The sequence below is a fragment of the Lates calcarifer genome, linkage group LG5 (genome assembly GCF_001640805.2).
Source record: "Lates calcarifer isolate ASB-BC8 linkage group LG5, TLL_Latcal_v3, whole genome shotgun sequence".
Lineage (NCBI taxonomy): Eukaryota > Metazoa > Chordata > Actinopteri > Centropomidae > Lates > Lates calcarifer.
Window position 1 is genome coordinate 28,576,390 of NC_066837.1, and position 16,866 is coordinate 28,593,255.

The 16,866-nt window shown below is 40.6% G+C and overlaps 1 protein-coding gene across 3 annotated transcripts in view; it reads right to left on the reverse strand.

Moving 5' to 3' along the window:
* Positions 1-16,866, reverse strand: part of LOC108900093 (microtubule-associated tumor suppressor 1 homolog) — a 44,763-nt gene that overhangs the window by 19,223 nt on the left and 8,674 nt on the right. For 2 of the 3 annotated variants that reach the window (XM_018700934.2, XM_018700933.2), the window contains exons 4-6: positions 15,096-15,281; positions 10,592-10,840; positions 8,466-8,633 (exon numbers count right to left, since the gene is read on the reverse strand). In XM_018700934.2, coding sequence (XP_018556450.1) covers positions 8,466-8,633; positions 10,592-10,840; positions 15,096-15,281 — 603 coding nt within the window. The remainder of the gene's footprint in view (positions 1-8,465; positions 8,634-10,591; positions 10,841-15,095; positions 15,282-16,866) is intronic. The other variant, XM_018700935.2, reaches the window with a different exon arrangement.

Below are 16,866 nucleotides of genomic sequence, written 5' to 3' on the forward strand. Positions count from 1 at the left end.
ACAGGACACAGGTACAAACTCAATCCTCTGACAAAGAACTGGGAAGACGCAGGACTTAACATACTCACTGGGATAATTACAAACAAGACACAGGTGAGATTTAAAAAAGGAAGGAACGAGACAAAGACAGGAAGCAAATACACAAGAAACACATCATGACAGGTAACTACAAAATAAAACAGGAAGTACAAGACCGAGAAACATGAGGGAAAGGAGCAACAAAATACAACCAGAAAGGCAGGAGAAATAATGACCAAAATAACACACTAGAAACAGGAGAAAATACTAAGTAACAAAAGTCATGCAGCAGGCTGGCTGTGACACATCCCACTGCCAGAAACTGAAAAGTCAAAAGCATGTCAAATGATACCCTGCTCCTCATTAATGACATTAAGCAACTGCTGTGACATTAATGCACAGATCATTTTAACCATTCCAATCACTTTTTGAGCGAAACACAAAGCAGCTTTTGGCCTTAGATTAAGGCACTGTGTAAAACAACTGGGACTCATTTAACAAGAGGTTTCTAGATCAAAGGCAGCTCTAGATGTGGCCAAAAGATAAACTGCACGTGACTGTCCCTGATCTCCATTGGGAACATCTCTACTTAGCTTTACAAATATTAGAGAATGCTGCAGCCCAAATCTACATCTCTGCTGAGACTGAGGAGAATATTACAGTCCAGTACATGGAGCCTCTAATGCCCTCATCTGCCACCACATCAGGAAAAAAAACAGCACCCCCACATCAGATTAAAGCTTGCACGATTGGCCAGCCTCAGCTGAGCAACTATGCAGTGTGCACGGCTGTCTCTGCAGAGTGTGTACGGACATGCACGCTTGGTGACTAAAGCTTGCTCTAACCTACATTTCAGGGCAAAAGCAGACAGCAGCAGGGAAAGTGGGTCTGTGGAACTGAGAAAACACTGCAGCCAAACACGTGCTGCTGAGCTCAGATGGACTGGTAGGAATGCACAGTACAACTCACAGAGGAACATCATGATTATGGCTGAGCTGAATATTTACTGAAAACAGGAGAAACACGTTCACAAAATCAAGTGATAAAAAATACTGGCTGCATAACATGACCTGATCTGTTGAGAAATTGCTGCTTAACATGAAAAATGCAGACAATCCAGACAGTTTATATGGATCAAGACGATTTGTCAAAGATGATGAAGGAATTAGTGAGCAATTTAGCCAAGACACATGAAAGTAATTAACATATGTCCAGTGGCCTAATGATACTGGCGAACACACCAATCAAAACCCACGTGAAGCTGTTGTGAAGGTCAAATTGGGGAAATCTGTAGTTAGCTTGTAAACAAAACAAATTGCATAAATGTTCAACTCTCTGGTGTCTGTGATGGATTATGTCAGATCTGAACTCAGAGCTTTGATCTGTTACAGCTGCTCCTGTTTGAATTAATTTCATAGCCATGTCCCACATGTGAATATTTTATATTCTCTATTCTTGCTAAACAGACTTCTAATTATCCAAGAAGTGAAGTGGCAGTGGATTGCACACACACATACACACACACACAAATATTCAGCTCTACTTTACTGCCTTATCTTCTGTCCAGCTGAGACTACAGAGCCAAAGCTGCAGCCAAAGTAATGCTAACATTGAGCATAAAAGTTCATTCTGTGCTAACATAATGCTAACATTGTGTCTTAGTCTTAGTTTGGCAGGCGAAGCCCAATGACTTATTCACACTGGCATCCTCTCTCTGATCCTCTCACTGATTTTTATTTTTTATTCACATAGCACTATGAAATGCTTCAAAGCAAACATGTTCAGAGGAACACTCTAGTATGCAGTAATGCTTAATGCAGTTCCTTCTCTATAAGAGAAAAAACACCAGTAACAGTGAGTAAAGATTCTCTACCATTTTACTCAGAAAACACAAGCCTTCAGCAATTAGAGAGCAACTGTTTAATAGTTGAAGAAGTAATGGCCAGATGTGGCCTTGGTTATTTCTGGTTTGTGTGTGAGTCACGTGGTTGGTGCCCCTCTGGGCGTGGGTATCAGAGCCCGCAGACACGGCTATTCATCACGCCATGCTGAAGCACTTGTGCAGAAAGCCTCCACACACACACACACACACACACAAAAACATATGTACACACTAGTGTTAACACATCTGACAGACCTATTGTAACCCTATATATCCATGGTTGCAGTGGTAGACAATTATAAAAAGCCCCCACAGTGGAGGAGAGACAGATACAACAATGGCTTCCATCATCATGCAGGAAAACATGGGGAGCTGAGGGATGAAGTGGAGGAGGAGGAGGAGGAGGAGGAGGAGCGAGAGGGTGAAGTGGCTGATCTGAAGTCAGGCTTCCCATCCATAAGTAAAGATTAAGCTAGAACAAATGGCTAAGAAAGCTGATCCTTACATTTCATTGAAAGGCAGTCTCACCCACCCGACAGAGTGAAAGAGGTGGAACACAGATTTTAAAGATGGATGGAGTAATAAGGGAAAGGGTGATTACTTGACAATATACATAAAATATGTATATTATTATCTTATGACAAGTAGATACACAAGACAAGCAGTATTTTGGCACAGACAGGTGTTTTTTGGGGGCAGGGGGGTACACCCACTGGTGATGCTACACTGGCTTCCAAACACCATTTTAAGACCACTGATTAATTCTGATCACAAAAGGGAACTAATAGAGCTGAGGGAGCAAACATTATGCTCTCTGGAATGTATAAGTCTGAATGAGTCTTAAACACAATTATCTCCTTTCCTTGGGTGTGGTAGCATTCTACTTAAACCCCACCCAGCATGGAGGATTTTCCAGCACTCTAAGGCAAAAAGGAAGATCGTGGGAAAATAGATGGACGGATGAATAGATTGAAAGGTTGTGAAAAATCACAATTTTCTTTGAGGTGTCAAAAAGCAGTTAATGAGAACAGGGTCACTGATGGTTTAAAGGTTTGTGACACACTGTAGTGATGAACCTGTTGGCCTGAAACTTGTGTTGACCGACAAAGGGGAAAGATGTATATGTTGAAATGATGAAATGCTAGTTGACGGTTGGATGAGTGGAGGATAGTGGTATATCCAGACCTGCGTGGAAGACCACAGTGTTCTTCCTGCATCCTGACAGCAGCTGAAGATTTCGGAAAAGACCTTTGGCTGTGAGTTTCACGTGGAAATTGGACAGCGACAGTCTTGGAGACCATAACATCGTCTCTGTTTGTCCTCCAATGCTCTTTGTAAGAACTTTGACTTTCAGCACTTTCTTTGCTTCTCTCCTGGGCTGTGTAAAATACCGACCGTGTTGTTTCTTCTTGTCGTCCAAATTACCAGTGTTGCTTTCTCACCAGGTAACTGTTGTCAGCTACAAAAGAAATTATTTCCGTCTTATTTTAATTCTTCCAAAGAAGTTTTGTACGAGAATTGATCCACAGCAGCTTCAAACTAAAGTCTTGAATAAAAATGTCACTCTTTTGTTCTTTAATTCCAAAAAAATAAAAATAATAATCCCACAGACAAACCAACAAAGAAAAAAGACTTAGTGAGTGTTGCTGCTGGAATATGTGCCTTGCACCTCCATGAAAGTGCAAAAAGACAAGACAAAAAAGACCAAAAAATACAAAAAAGGCAAGTCCGTTCATCCGCTGTGATGCAAAAAAATAAAAAAAAACAAAGGAAAATGGGTTTCTGTAGCTCAGCCAATTGGTGAAGCAAAGAAATGGCGCCAAAAATAGCTGCGTGCTTCACCGTCGTCCAAGTGCTAATGAATCATCCAACAATAAAAGATGGAGTGAGAGAACAGGGAGGGAAACAAGAGAGGTAGCACTTACGTGTGTGTGAGGCACGGAGGAGAGAAAATCCTGAATGCTAGTGATGATTAGTAGTCCAGCTCTGCCGCTACACACAAAACGCACAGCGATCCATCCCACTGACCTGCACTATGGAGATTTGTGTGCACAGCCACAAAAATTTAACTCTCATTTCCACACATGTACACACACTGGGAGATTGGACAAAGACAAGCATCTGTACACTCCCTCTAATTTATTGCTCTTTCTAAACGTCTGTGGATCCAGTAAACACACACACACACACACACAGGAGGGAGAGATGCTGCAGGGGAGGAGGGGGAAGGGGGAGTGGGTGGGATTTGAATAATCTGCTGCTCACTCATTCTTTCCCTCCCCTCCTTCCTCACTCACTGTTCTGTCCCTTGTTCACTCCCTCCATCTTTTTTTTCCACATCTCTCATCCTCTCTTGGGGTCCATTTGAATGAAAGAGAGCAGAGATGATTCATGTGAAGGTTCCATGTGATGAAAGGACTACAATAAAGAAGAAATACACAAGAGAAGAGGGTGGGAGGAGTCTCTCTCCCTCGCTCTCTCATGTCTCCTCATCTCTCAGTAGCAGGTGCCACACTGAGCCTATTCAGCCACACAGACACCAAAAGCCAGCTTTGTTTCACACAATCACGCATATTTACATATTATAAGTGCAACTTAGCTGTATGTTCAAGTTTAGCATTTGCAATTTAGCTGTGTTTTCAAAATGACAAATAAATAAAATGGGTCAATGACAATTTTTATTACTGGTTTTTTGGACTGGTCTAGTACTACCCATATTTCCTATATATTAACAGGTAGATTTTTTCCCCAGTTAGGTTTTAGAGATGTAGAGATGTTTAGATGACCTGCGTAACATCACCAAAATTAGACATTTTCTGTCTCAAAAGGATGCAGAAAACTAGTCCATGCATTTGTTACTTTCAGGCTGGACTACTGTACTTCATTATTATCAGGCTGCCCTAACAAGTCTCTAAAGACTCTGCAGCTGATCCAAAATGTTGCAGCATGATTACAGACAGGAACTAGGAAAAGAGACTATATTTCTTCTGTGCTAGCCTCTCTACATTGGCCCCCAGTCAAATCCAGAATAGAATAGAATAGAAATAGTCCCCTACAATCCCACTAGGACTCTGCGCTCCCAGAATGCTGGTTTACTGGTGGTTCCCTGAGTTTCCAAGAGTAGAATGGGAGGCAGAGCTTTCAGCTATTAGGCTCCTCTACTGTGGAACCTTCTCCCAGTGTTGGTCCGGGAGGCAGACACCCTCTGTACCTTTAAGAGTAGGCTTAAAACTTTCCTCTTTGATAAAGCTTATAGTTAGGGTTGGCTCAGGCTTGAACCATCCCTTAGTTATGCTGCTATAGGCCTAGACTGCCGGGAGATCTCCCATGATGCACTGAGCTTCTCTCTCTCTCTCCATCAGTATTGATTCATATCCCATGTTACATGTTACTAACTCAGTATCTCCTCTTTCCTGTAGTATTGTGCTCTCCCGTCTCTCTCTCCTCTTCTGTCTCTTTCTGCAGGTATTTCTGCCTCTGGAGCTGTAGAGTCTGATCTGTGATGACAAGTCTCCTGCTGCTCCTACAACTCCACTCAACACCTGCTGCTAGAATTAGAAATTACTTATACTGCTATTAGTTGTATTGCTATGTTAGCAGTTAATACTTTAATTATCACTACTATCATTACTACTGCTGTATTACTGGCATCACCTTACATTTTATTGGAACCCGTGTTATGCTATGGTCTTCTCTCACTATTCTCTCCCCCTTCTCCTCTCTCTCTCTCCTTAACCCAACCAGTCAAGGCAGATGGCCGTCCACCCTGAGTCTGGTTCTGCTCGAGGTTTCTGCCTCTTTAAAGGAAGTTTTTCTTTACCACTGTCTCCTAGTGCTGCTCATGATGGGATTTGTTGGGTCTAACTCTGTAAATACCTATTTTAAAGAGTACGGTCTAGACCTGCTCTATATGAAAAGTGCCTTGAGATGACTTCTGTTGTGATATGGCGCTATATAAATAAAACTGAATTGAATTGAATTGAATTGAATATGCAGATTTAATTTGGAGGCAGAGCTTATCAACTGTGCTGGATTTTGCTGAGAGGTGATTCTAATAATTTTCAGTGAGAGTAAAGGAAATATTACAAATATTTCTAGTTATAATGCAATACTGTTCAAATGCACTGCAAGATCAAACCTCTTCAGAGCTGAAGCAGCACCGCTCAAAGAAAACTGACTGTTATAACTCACGTAAGGGAAGGATTTATTACAATGCCATTGATTGGAATACATTAGTTCTAGCTAGCTGGATAATGAACTTGGGATAAAATTGATATATACTGAAGGTGATGGTAACAATTGTGTGAAATTATTTTATACACATGAAAATGATAAATGACACTTAATTCATCTTTTTGAGAAGAAAGTTGCCCTGAAGAAAAGTTTAAGTGTCCACTTCAAACTGTTATGAACAGCACTAGAGTGACACTTGAAAAGAGCAGCTGATTCTCACAGACTTTATACTGAAAATAAAAAGAACTGCATGTTTTTAACAATCAAAATAAGAATAAACATAACTAACTAGGTCATTATCACTTGAGCACCCACAGAGCTTAGACTGTATTTAAATACACCGATCACTGATTTCCTATACTGTATGTTATGTGACTTTAAACAACATGTTTTCATTTCAGATGTACCTCAGAATTACAACTTTGGCCACATGTCATCCTTTTCACAAAGTGGTGGTCACTCAGACAAATAGACAGGACAAAGGAAGTTGGTCACTTACAGCTCCACCAGGCTCCAAATGGCAGCAGGAGGTAACTGAACTGAAATCTGACGCAAATCTTACATTTACTTTGACTCAATGAATACTTTTCTTTATTGCAGCTCTACTTTGTGATTAGGTCTGTTAAGATGCATTTTTACACAAATCCTTGCCTAGTAAAACTGTACAGCACATGTGGTACAAGTATGAAAAAATCTGACTGAAATGTGAACTTCAGATCAGTCTTCAAAAATGACAGCTTAGCCATGCCAAATAAATAGTCCCTTGTGTGTGTCTGTGTGTCAGAGTCAATAAATTCCATGTTAAATAAAGACAAAGAGAAAGCCTGTGAGTGCTTTAAAAGCCCACACTGCTAACCACTGCTGCCTGAGGGCTGCTGTGGAGTGTGTGAATGAGAAAGAGAGAGGTATATGAATCAAAAGCATCTGCAAGGATTATGAAGTGCAGGCTGCCTGGCTGTGTGAGTGTGTGTGTGTGTCAGTAAAGCCATGTTGAGGGTGACAGCATGTCTGTGACTAGCAGCTCCCCACACGACCCGTAGCAACTTCCAGGACCAGCCACACAGGGGAGGCAGCCAGGCGCCCGTGCCCAGACCAGAGCCACCACATGGGGGGAGGCTGCAACCACAAGCCCTGCTTTCATAGGTCCCGCATGGAGGAAACCTAGAGTACTTCATACAGGATTGGTACTGTTTTTGATGCTCTGTGACTGAGCATATACTTTATCTGCAACTTGTTTTTCAACTGTTTTAAAATGAGTTTTTGGTGTGACATGACATTTGCGGAATGTTTCCTTCCTTTCCTTCATGTTACTGTTACTGTTAATGTTTGCTTGGGTAATTCAACTAGTAAACAAATGAGTGTTTACTGGTTGAAAATTACAAGTGTTTCAGCACACTAAACAACACTAAAGATTAAATCCAACCCAAGTATTGCTGAGATGCAAATGTGGCTCCACTCTAAATTCAAAAAACATAATTTGTGTTTGTGCATGCCTGAGAGTGTGTCGTGAGCAGTAGAATAATTACAGGGAGACTGCAGAGGGATGATTATTATGTTTGCTTAAGCTTCCAGGGTATGAGCTATAGTCAGTCAGCCCAAATGCTTGGCATGTGAGTGTGTATCTGAATAGTAAACATCTAGCAGTGTGGTTCAGGATTAAAGGAATGATCTCATATCACTAAAAAAAGCTGCTCAACATACAAACTGATGTATAAAGGATGCAGAGTAAAGGCTGCAAATAGATTGTTTCAACTGATCACACAAGACATTGTTGTGCACACAGTGAAGCAAACGAAACAGCTCTTACATTTGTTCATCTACAAGAAGCCCTTAACCTGAACTGTTTGCATTGAGATGCCGGTCAGATTCAACACAAGAATCTAAATGTTTCTGGAGCTTTTCCTTCCTTAAGCTTTGGAAACACGCATACTTAAAGGAATTTTAGCAGCACAAAATACTGGCTATCTACAGCATCAATCTAAAAACTATTTCCACTGGCTTTTAGCAACATCAACAACATCATCCAAATCTCAGTATAAAATCACACTCTAAGCTGCTGATCATATCACATGAATGGAGAGCTGAGAGTTTACAGTTACATCTCAGAGTTTTAAGCTGTCCACAGAGCAGAGTGTTGATCTGCCAAAATACTTCAAGAATACCAGAAGAAATAGGATAGCATCATTCAAGACACACCCACAAACACCAACACACACAAATCACATGCAGTAGCTGTGATGATGCTGGATGTTTGCCATGGATGTTTGGGATTAATCCAGCACCTGCAGCCCACACGCACACCACCAGCAAACAACTTGTCATGTATCTTTACCTGTACTGTTGAGTCGACTGAGTCTTGCTGAGCCACTTCTTTGCAAGGGATACTGAGACGCTTGCTTTGCCAACCCGTGATTGGCAGAGGGAGCTGTCTTCACTGCTGTTTGACTGGCAGCTGTCGTCTTGGCTGTGTTGTGGTTAGTGGCTGTTGGGGCCTTCAGACCTGTGGAGAGGACACAGAAGAAGTCAAAGCCCATTGCAAAACCTCTCCAGAGGGCTTGTTTTTATTTCCTTGAGACTGAATTTTGATGCTCAGTCTTTCAGTCTGCTCAGTCACAGATAGAGTAGCTAGAGCTGTGAAAATGAGTCCGCTCTGAGCTAGAGCTGCTGAGTCACACTATGACAGAAGATTTGAAGTCAGAGAGATCCAGATTATGACCAGGAAGTGATTTTTTTATCTTCTTTTATCCACCACCCTTCTCTTGTTCTTCAGTCCCTATTTAGTCCTTAGTGTTTAACAGGTAGCTTTTCAGCTGAAGTCACTATTTCTCTAGAATAGAATAGAATAGAATAGAATAGAATAGAATAGAATAGAATAGTTTATTGATCCTTGACAGGAAATTACTTTGTTACAGCAGCACCAAATATAAATTAAGATTTAAAAAAAAAATGTAATGAAAATTTTAAAAGGGCCATGTGAAGCCAAGAAGAAGAGTAACAAGAGCCATACAAAATATACCCACTATGCCAAAACAAAGAATATTGCACGTGTACCAACGAGGTGAAAAATGAACAAAATATTGCAGCATTTGATCATAACAGAGAGCAGACTGTACGTAATTATTGGATTTAAAAAAGCCTGATGGCTGCAGGCATCTGTGTTCAGTCCTGCATTGAGGTGGTACCAGTCTGTGGCTGAAGGTCCTCTCCTGAAACACCTTAAGGTCGTGTAGCAGGTGAGAGTTATTGTCCAGGATGCGCTTCAGTTTCCTGAGCATCCTTACCTCAGCCACCTGCTGAACTGAGTCCAACTCAGCCCAGATGGTGGAGCTTGCTGTTCAGTCTGTTTCTGTCCCTAGAGTGAGCCCCCTATTACACTCTGCCCTGCAGCCCTCCCTCTGTCTCTGCTCTCCCTTGTGTTCCTTGTGTAATAGGATCACATGTATTAATCAGTCTCTGACCCAGACAAGATACACTGCAGAAACAGCAGTCTGTTTTCTTTCATGTTGTATTTGTGTTAAAGGGCCAACCTGCTAACCAGTATCTATTATAGGTGGAGGGGAAGTTACAAAGTAATTCACACCTTTAATCTTTAAAATCTTCCACATCCACATCAAAATCTTCTCATACACACTGAGATAAGGAAAAGCTGTTCAAATCTACTCATCCTGATAATGAAAAATAAGATGAAGCATTAAATAGAAAGTTTATTAGGCTCAAAACTGAATAATGCATTTACACAAAGTGTGTAAGAAAAACTATGTGCACAGATAAGCTCTGCTGGTTGCTGGTTTTAAAGGATATACACATAAAATCCCAAAGTAATTCTCCACAGTTCACACTGGTATTTTCTATAAATATGTATTGCATGTACTGAAGACCTTTATTATTCTGGTTCAGTTGTTTATTCTTTGAAGGGACTGTTGCTAAAATGGAATTTTGGTCCTTTTTTACTTACATTTTCTTACTTTGACTCATCATGAATGCCAAAATGAAACACTTCCATGACCCAATCTGTATCCCAAACAATGACAAAACACAATGACACAAACTTCTAATCTTTCATCAAAACCCGTCTGATTGTCACTGAACAAATGCACCATAATCACTGCTGATGAACGTGCTGCTAAAAAGACTGAAACCCAGATGACTAATTTGTTAATGATCAGGACAAACCAGCTTTTCCTTTGAATGTGTCCTGACTGCAGTGTTCAATTACAATTTGCAAACATGATTGTGACACGTTTAACTTTCATCAAAAGTCTGATCTGGTCCAGGTGGTTATGATACATTTTTCTGATTAAAGTGTGAGATTTAAATAAAAGTAAGCACAAGTGGAACAGCCTCTAAAATACAAATAATCTGAATCTTATTACTAACTTAAAACAGTGAGCAAACAATTTGTCATCTATAAATTTGTTTGGCATGAAGGAGTTAGGGCACACATACATGTAGACTCACCTGTAGAACTGTTCCTAGCCTGCAGAGACAGAGCTCTGGTCCTCATGACAGGAGGCTTTGAAGCAGCAGTGACACTACTGTTAGTACTGGTAACTGTGTCACTGTGAGTATTGGAGCTGGGGATAGTTGCTGTGGTGCTGGAGCTGGGGGGCTTTGCCGTACTCTGGTTGCCTGTGGGACACATGCTTCTACTGGGCCACTCATCTGGCTTGGTCCCTGTTGCTGGAGCTCCTGCAGGTGCTGCAGAAGCTGAAAAAAAAGAATATACAGGAGATAGCAAAATACTAAGAAATCTTTGTATAGTTAGAAGAGCAGAAGTTTGGAGTGGGTATTTAAAGTGTAAGCTTTTTTTAATGTGAACCTTAAAAATAATAATATCTGATAGAAAAAATAAGGTAGATAAATAAAGAAAAAGAAGAGACAAGAGGATGAGTAGAGAGTAGAGACAAGACTTTCATCATGGATGAATCTTTACAGAAATCATCCAACCCAAACTAACCCTTAACTTTCTTTGAGTAGAGCAGAACTGCAAAGCAAATCAACCAGCCATTTCCTCTTCTCTTTCTCGACACAAGGAAAGTGGTAGAATGACAACTGAATGTGTTCTATGGGTTCAGATCTATTGAAACAACCCAGCACTGTGGCATACTGAAAACAAGAGAACAAGAGAAGTTGGTTGTGATGTCAGACTTAAAAAGCTGATTGATACTTTTGCACTGATGAGAGAACATAGAAATGAAAGCCTCTGGGCTATACAATATACTGTATGATCTCTGTGTGTGATGTTGGGGTGTTGAGATTTGAGGAGATTCAAGTTTACAGCATCACTGAAGAAAAAACTTCAATCAGAGATTTTATTGTAACATCAACAATATTTGTTCCAAGTATGTGTGTTTCAGGATGTGTGAGGAAGTTGATAATCTAATGTTAATCTACTGGTGTTGGTGAGACTCAAAAGAGAAAAAAAAACAAGGACAGAAAAGGGTCTTAAAGGAATATATTAATTATGTGTGCCTTTCTATCACCCTGTTGACACTTGCAGATCACTTGTTATACCTGATCTGATTTTCAAGACAACTTAACCAGACAAAAGTGGAGGTGTAAAAATGCACTGAGAGTACATGTGGTTTTACACAGAAACTTAAAGCTGATTTTGGCTAACAAACAGCAGAAATTAGTAATATTAAGTTCTGTTTTGTGTTTCTGAGTTGGGTTGCATGATTATTTTTAAGAATATTGACCCAGACTTGTAGAAAAGCAACAGCAGTGTGGTACTGCATGACCCTGAGCATATGAGGTACTGTGGAGAAGCAGACGGCCAAGAATAAGCTTTAAAGTTTAATGACAAGCACTGTCTCACCATCATCAAATATGCCAGATTTTTTTCTGTATGTAACCATAGGACACTAATACAGTATTTTCCAATGCATGATGATGTTATTAAAAATTTTATCATCTGTTATCCTATAATCAGTCAAATAAAAGGTGGATGAGGGTGGATGACAATTGACATCACTCCTGCCTTCCTCCATCTTGGATGAAGTGAACTTCATGAACAAGGCCCAAAAGGCTCAACACATGAAAGGCAAGGAGCCACTAACCACCAAATTTCTAACTCTTCAAGCCAGGACATATGTTACGTCAAGATTTCCGGGATCACCCGAACCTTCACAGGATGTTGCCACAACTGCAGACAATCAGAGTGGGTTAAAAACCTAGCAGATAGAGACCTCACCACAACAGAAAGGGATGTTTTATCCAAAGGACTCAATTTCATCATATCTCCACAACAACTGCCCACAGTAGATCTCATTACAGCTACAGAATCAGCCATAAGAATCAACAAACTAACACAGTCCAAGGCAGAACAGATTAGGATCAAGGTATCCACAGCCCTGTCCAGTGCCAAAATACCTCATCAAGTCAGTGAAAAGATGTAGAGAAGAGCCACAGACATCAACCAGTGAGGAACAGGAGAAAAGACATAACAATATTGTCATACCTTATGTAGCAGGACTGTCGGAGAAATTCAAAAGAATTTTCTCCAAACATAACATCCCGGTGCATTTCAGACCCGGCAACACCCCAACAGAGACTGGTTCATACTAAGGATAAGACTCCCAGGTGACTTAACCCCCATTCACACCTTGTGACATGTGACCCTAACGACTCACATGATGTCAGGGTGGGGCAACAACCCACTAACGAATCACACTTCATGCGACCCTAACGACTCGCGTAATGACTGGGTGGGTCAATGACTCCCATAACCACCCCCAGAGGTTAAATACCTGGGACTCCCCAAGTTTTCAGAACTGAAGAAGCCTTTCGCATGAGAGTTGAAACATCTTCGAGAACCTAAAAGAAGTCCAGTTTCCTTCAACTTCAGCACTTAAGACTACCATGCCATACCTGGATGACTGAGAACCTTCACAGACAAGGTGGATGACAGTGGGTGAACCAGATCAGAATCTGACTGGAGAGACTTACATAATGGTGTATTGTTGATTTCCACACAAATTCCTCACAACCAACTGAGGTATACTACTATGATGCTCTTCTCTGATATGACTAAATACAGATCCTAAATATTACCATGGGAACCAGGAATCTCAAATGTAATCTGGTTGTCATAACAACATAGTGTTACTGTGTGAGTGAGAAGAAAAAGAAACCCTGTAGAGCCATTCCTTGAAGTCCCACTTTTCATCACATCTTACTACAAAACCAATTGTCTCGGGGGGGCTGGAGCCTTTCCCAGCTGACAATGGGCAAGTGGCAGGGTACACCCTGTATGGATCACCAGTCCATCGCAGGGCCAACATATACAGACAAACAACCATTCACACTCACAGTCACACCTACAGCCAGTTTAGAGTTACCAATTAATCTGCATGTCTTTGGACAGTGGAAGGAAACCGAAGTACCCGGAGAGAACCCACACAGGCACAGGGAGAATATGCAAACAGCAACAGTGCTAACCACTGAACCACTGTGCTGCCCTGTATACATTCACAATTATTCATTATTCAATTTAAGTTCAACTTACTGTTCAATAAGTTAGATTCTCAAGTCTATGTTTTTGTGGGGATGTTTATTATTAGGGGTTTGTGGAGCCTGTAAATGGGGTGGCTGTGGTTCAGGAGGTAGAGCAGTCGCCCACCAATCAGAAGGTCGGTGGTTTGATTCCCGGCTCCTCCAGTCCGCATGCCGAAGTATCTTTGGGCAAGATACTGAACCCCAAATTGCCTCCGATGTGTGTGCATCGCATCGGTGTGTGAATGTGTATATAGAAAAGCACTTCTATAGAACATGTGCTGTATGAATGTGTGTGAATGGGGTGAATGTGATCTGTAGTGTGAAGCGCTTGAGTGGTCGAAAAGACTAGAAAAGCGCTATATAAGTACAGTCCATTTACCATTTAAAGCAGGGATGCCAGGTGAGAATGTGTGATCCCTCCCAAAAAGAAATGCTATTTAAGTGACAAATAAGCACTCTGTACAGGATCTAATATTGTGACTGTTCTACCACTGAGGGGAAGTAAATACTATATAATAAAATAGATTTAAAAAAAAACACATTGAGGCAATTCTCAGAGGGCCCTCTGAGAATCACCTCCTTAAGGTGGTAGAGGGGTTTGTGTGCCCCAGTGATCCTAGAATCTGTGGTATTGGGAGCAACAGTCCTTGGTGGGGTCTGCCAAGACAAATTGGTTCTGATACAATTTCACTACATCACACCTTTGACACATTAATTTACAGTTTTGCTGAACTCACTTTTGACAGCTTGCCTTTTCTCTTACTTAAGTTGCCAGTCTTGTACATTTGAACTCTATACTATACCATGTCTAAAAAGAAGGTGCATGAGCAGCAGAGCAGCAGCTGCAGCTTCAGTGCAGATGCTGGTGTAAACAGTATCAAACATATATAAGATATATAAGACAAAACACAAAACTAGTTTTAAAAGGCAGCGACATGTTAAGTAAGTCACAGAGACACAGTGTTTAGCATTAATTTTGGGAGGATTGGTCCACACACACAGACACACACACACTTTCCAAGCATCTCATGTCCAAGGTTTGGTGTGAAGAGGAGGGTGTCGTGGCTCTCAGAGGAATTCATTCTGCTTTGGTCTTGGAAAAGAATGTGTGATTCAGTCCACAAAAATGATGAGAGCTTAAGATGTCGTATAACTATAGAACTACAGTCTCGGGTAGGACAAGAAAGAAACACAAAACAAACTCTATAACTAACTTTATCACTATATCTAACAAATAGATACACAGAGAAAAAACAAAGACTGAGCACACACACAGATCGTCTGTGTTCTGACTTCTGACTAGATCTCTCCCTTAACCTCCACAGAGTAAGAGTGGATATTGCTGTGCACACATACACATACTTCTCTCTTGCATATATTAATTCCCTTGGGTGAGCAGTGGTGCTGACAGTGTATAACCAAATGATAGAGGTACTGAAAAAGAAAACGCCTCTGCTGATCAGACCTTTGCTTGTGGCTCCATTGTTCTCGTTGCATCCCAGTAATGAAGAACTCAGGCTTGTAGTTAATCCCTTAACAGGAAGTTTTGATGCTGTGGATGTAGTGGGACGCCCAGCTGACACTACTGCTGGCTGCTGATTGGAAGCCAATGTAGACACTCGCTCTGCAGTGGTGCGAGGTTTAGGAATACCTAGGAGAAAAAGAAAATATAAAAGGCCACAATTAACTGTATTCATCATTACAGACAAAATACAAAATTTACATTGGAAATAGGCCCACTTATCGGTCTAAAATAGATTAATTTGGACACAAACGGAGACATAATTTTTATTGCATGAACAATGTACTACCTGGTTATAAAAGCATCCCCTATTCTTTCACCATGTCATCATTACATACAGTGCATTCAGAAAGTATTCAGATCCCTTCAAATTAGCTGACAATGCATACCAGAGCAAAAAAACAAGCCATGAGGAAGAAGGAGGCACAAATCTGTGAAAGGCTACAAAAAACTGCATTTCTGCTGCATTGAAGGGTCCCTGAGTATACCCTTGTGCAATATCACTAAAATTGTTCCATCTTAATCTTAAATTGAAGTGTAGGATTGTACTGATCACAGGAGCCCCTGAGTATATCCTCAATGCAAAAAAAGTGAGACATCAGGAGTCTACTCCATTTTGTTATATAATGTAAATACAAATTCTAGTAAAGTTTAATAGCCCTTCAATAGCATATGTTATTTTTGGCTGTCTTTGTGAGCTGAAAAATCATAAATCATGCCACATATTGTAGACAGTTATTACCAAACCCTCTCTTTCATCAAAGAAGATACAAGTAACAAAACTGAGTTGTAGATGTACAGTTACAGATGTTCTGTTTGGTGTCAGAAAATTAAAGCTCAAGTCAGAGTAACACTATGGCTCTAAAAAATGAAGCGATAGAAGAAACTGAGACAGGCTAAATCCACAACACAGAGGAACTGTGGTAATTTCTCCAAGATGCTTGGAACAACCACCTGTAGGTGAATTGTTGCTGTTAATAGGGGGGGCAGGTTAAATATTGATTAGATTTAGGTTTTTTTTTTTATTGACTGCACTTTGAATGACATTAACTGATAAATTAAAGCTATTCATGGTACTCATTTTACTTTAGGCACTTGGCACAAATAGTGCAGTATATGTAAAAGTGGCTAAGGAACAAACAAAATGCTTAATTTCTAGCTGTGACTCAAAATTTTCAAAAATGACTTGGTGGCTCGTTAATTGGTATTCAGGGGATGTAAGGGGTTTTCAGGGTTTGCTCAACATGTTGCTGCAGCAAACACTGTAGTTCTATAGTCATGGAAATGTGTAATACAGCGTCTCAAACTCTCATCATTTTTGTGACCTGAATAACACATTCTTTCCCAAGACCAAAGCAGAATGATGCCTTCCTCTTCATACCAAACCAGGGACATGAGATGTTTAGGAAGTGAGTCAATGTGTGTGTGTGTGTGTGTGTGTGTGCATACTACTAAATGTGCCAGTGGACTGGAGCAAGTGAGGTAAAAACAAAACATAAGACTGCAACACAAAGAAATACTAGTAACAAAATGTTAGGTGATTAATAATAAGAGATCTCTCCTTCACTTTTAATGAAAAGTAGAAGTAGAATAATCACCTTGTTACCTTGTTACAGTCTGCAGCTATCACAGTTACAAACAATTATTTCATATTATTCAGTTTCGTTAAAAAAAAACTTACTCATGACACATTCAGTGCCTGTGTTTGGACAAG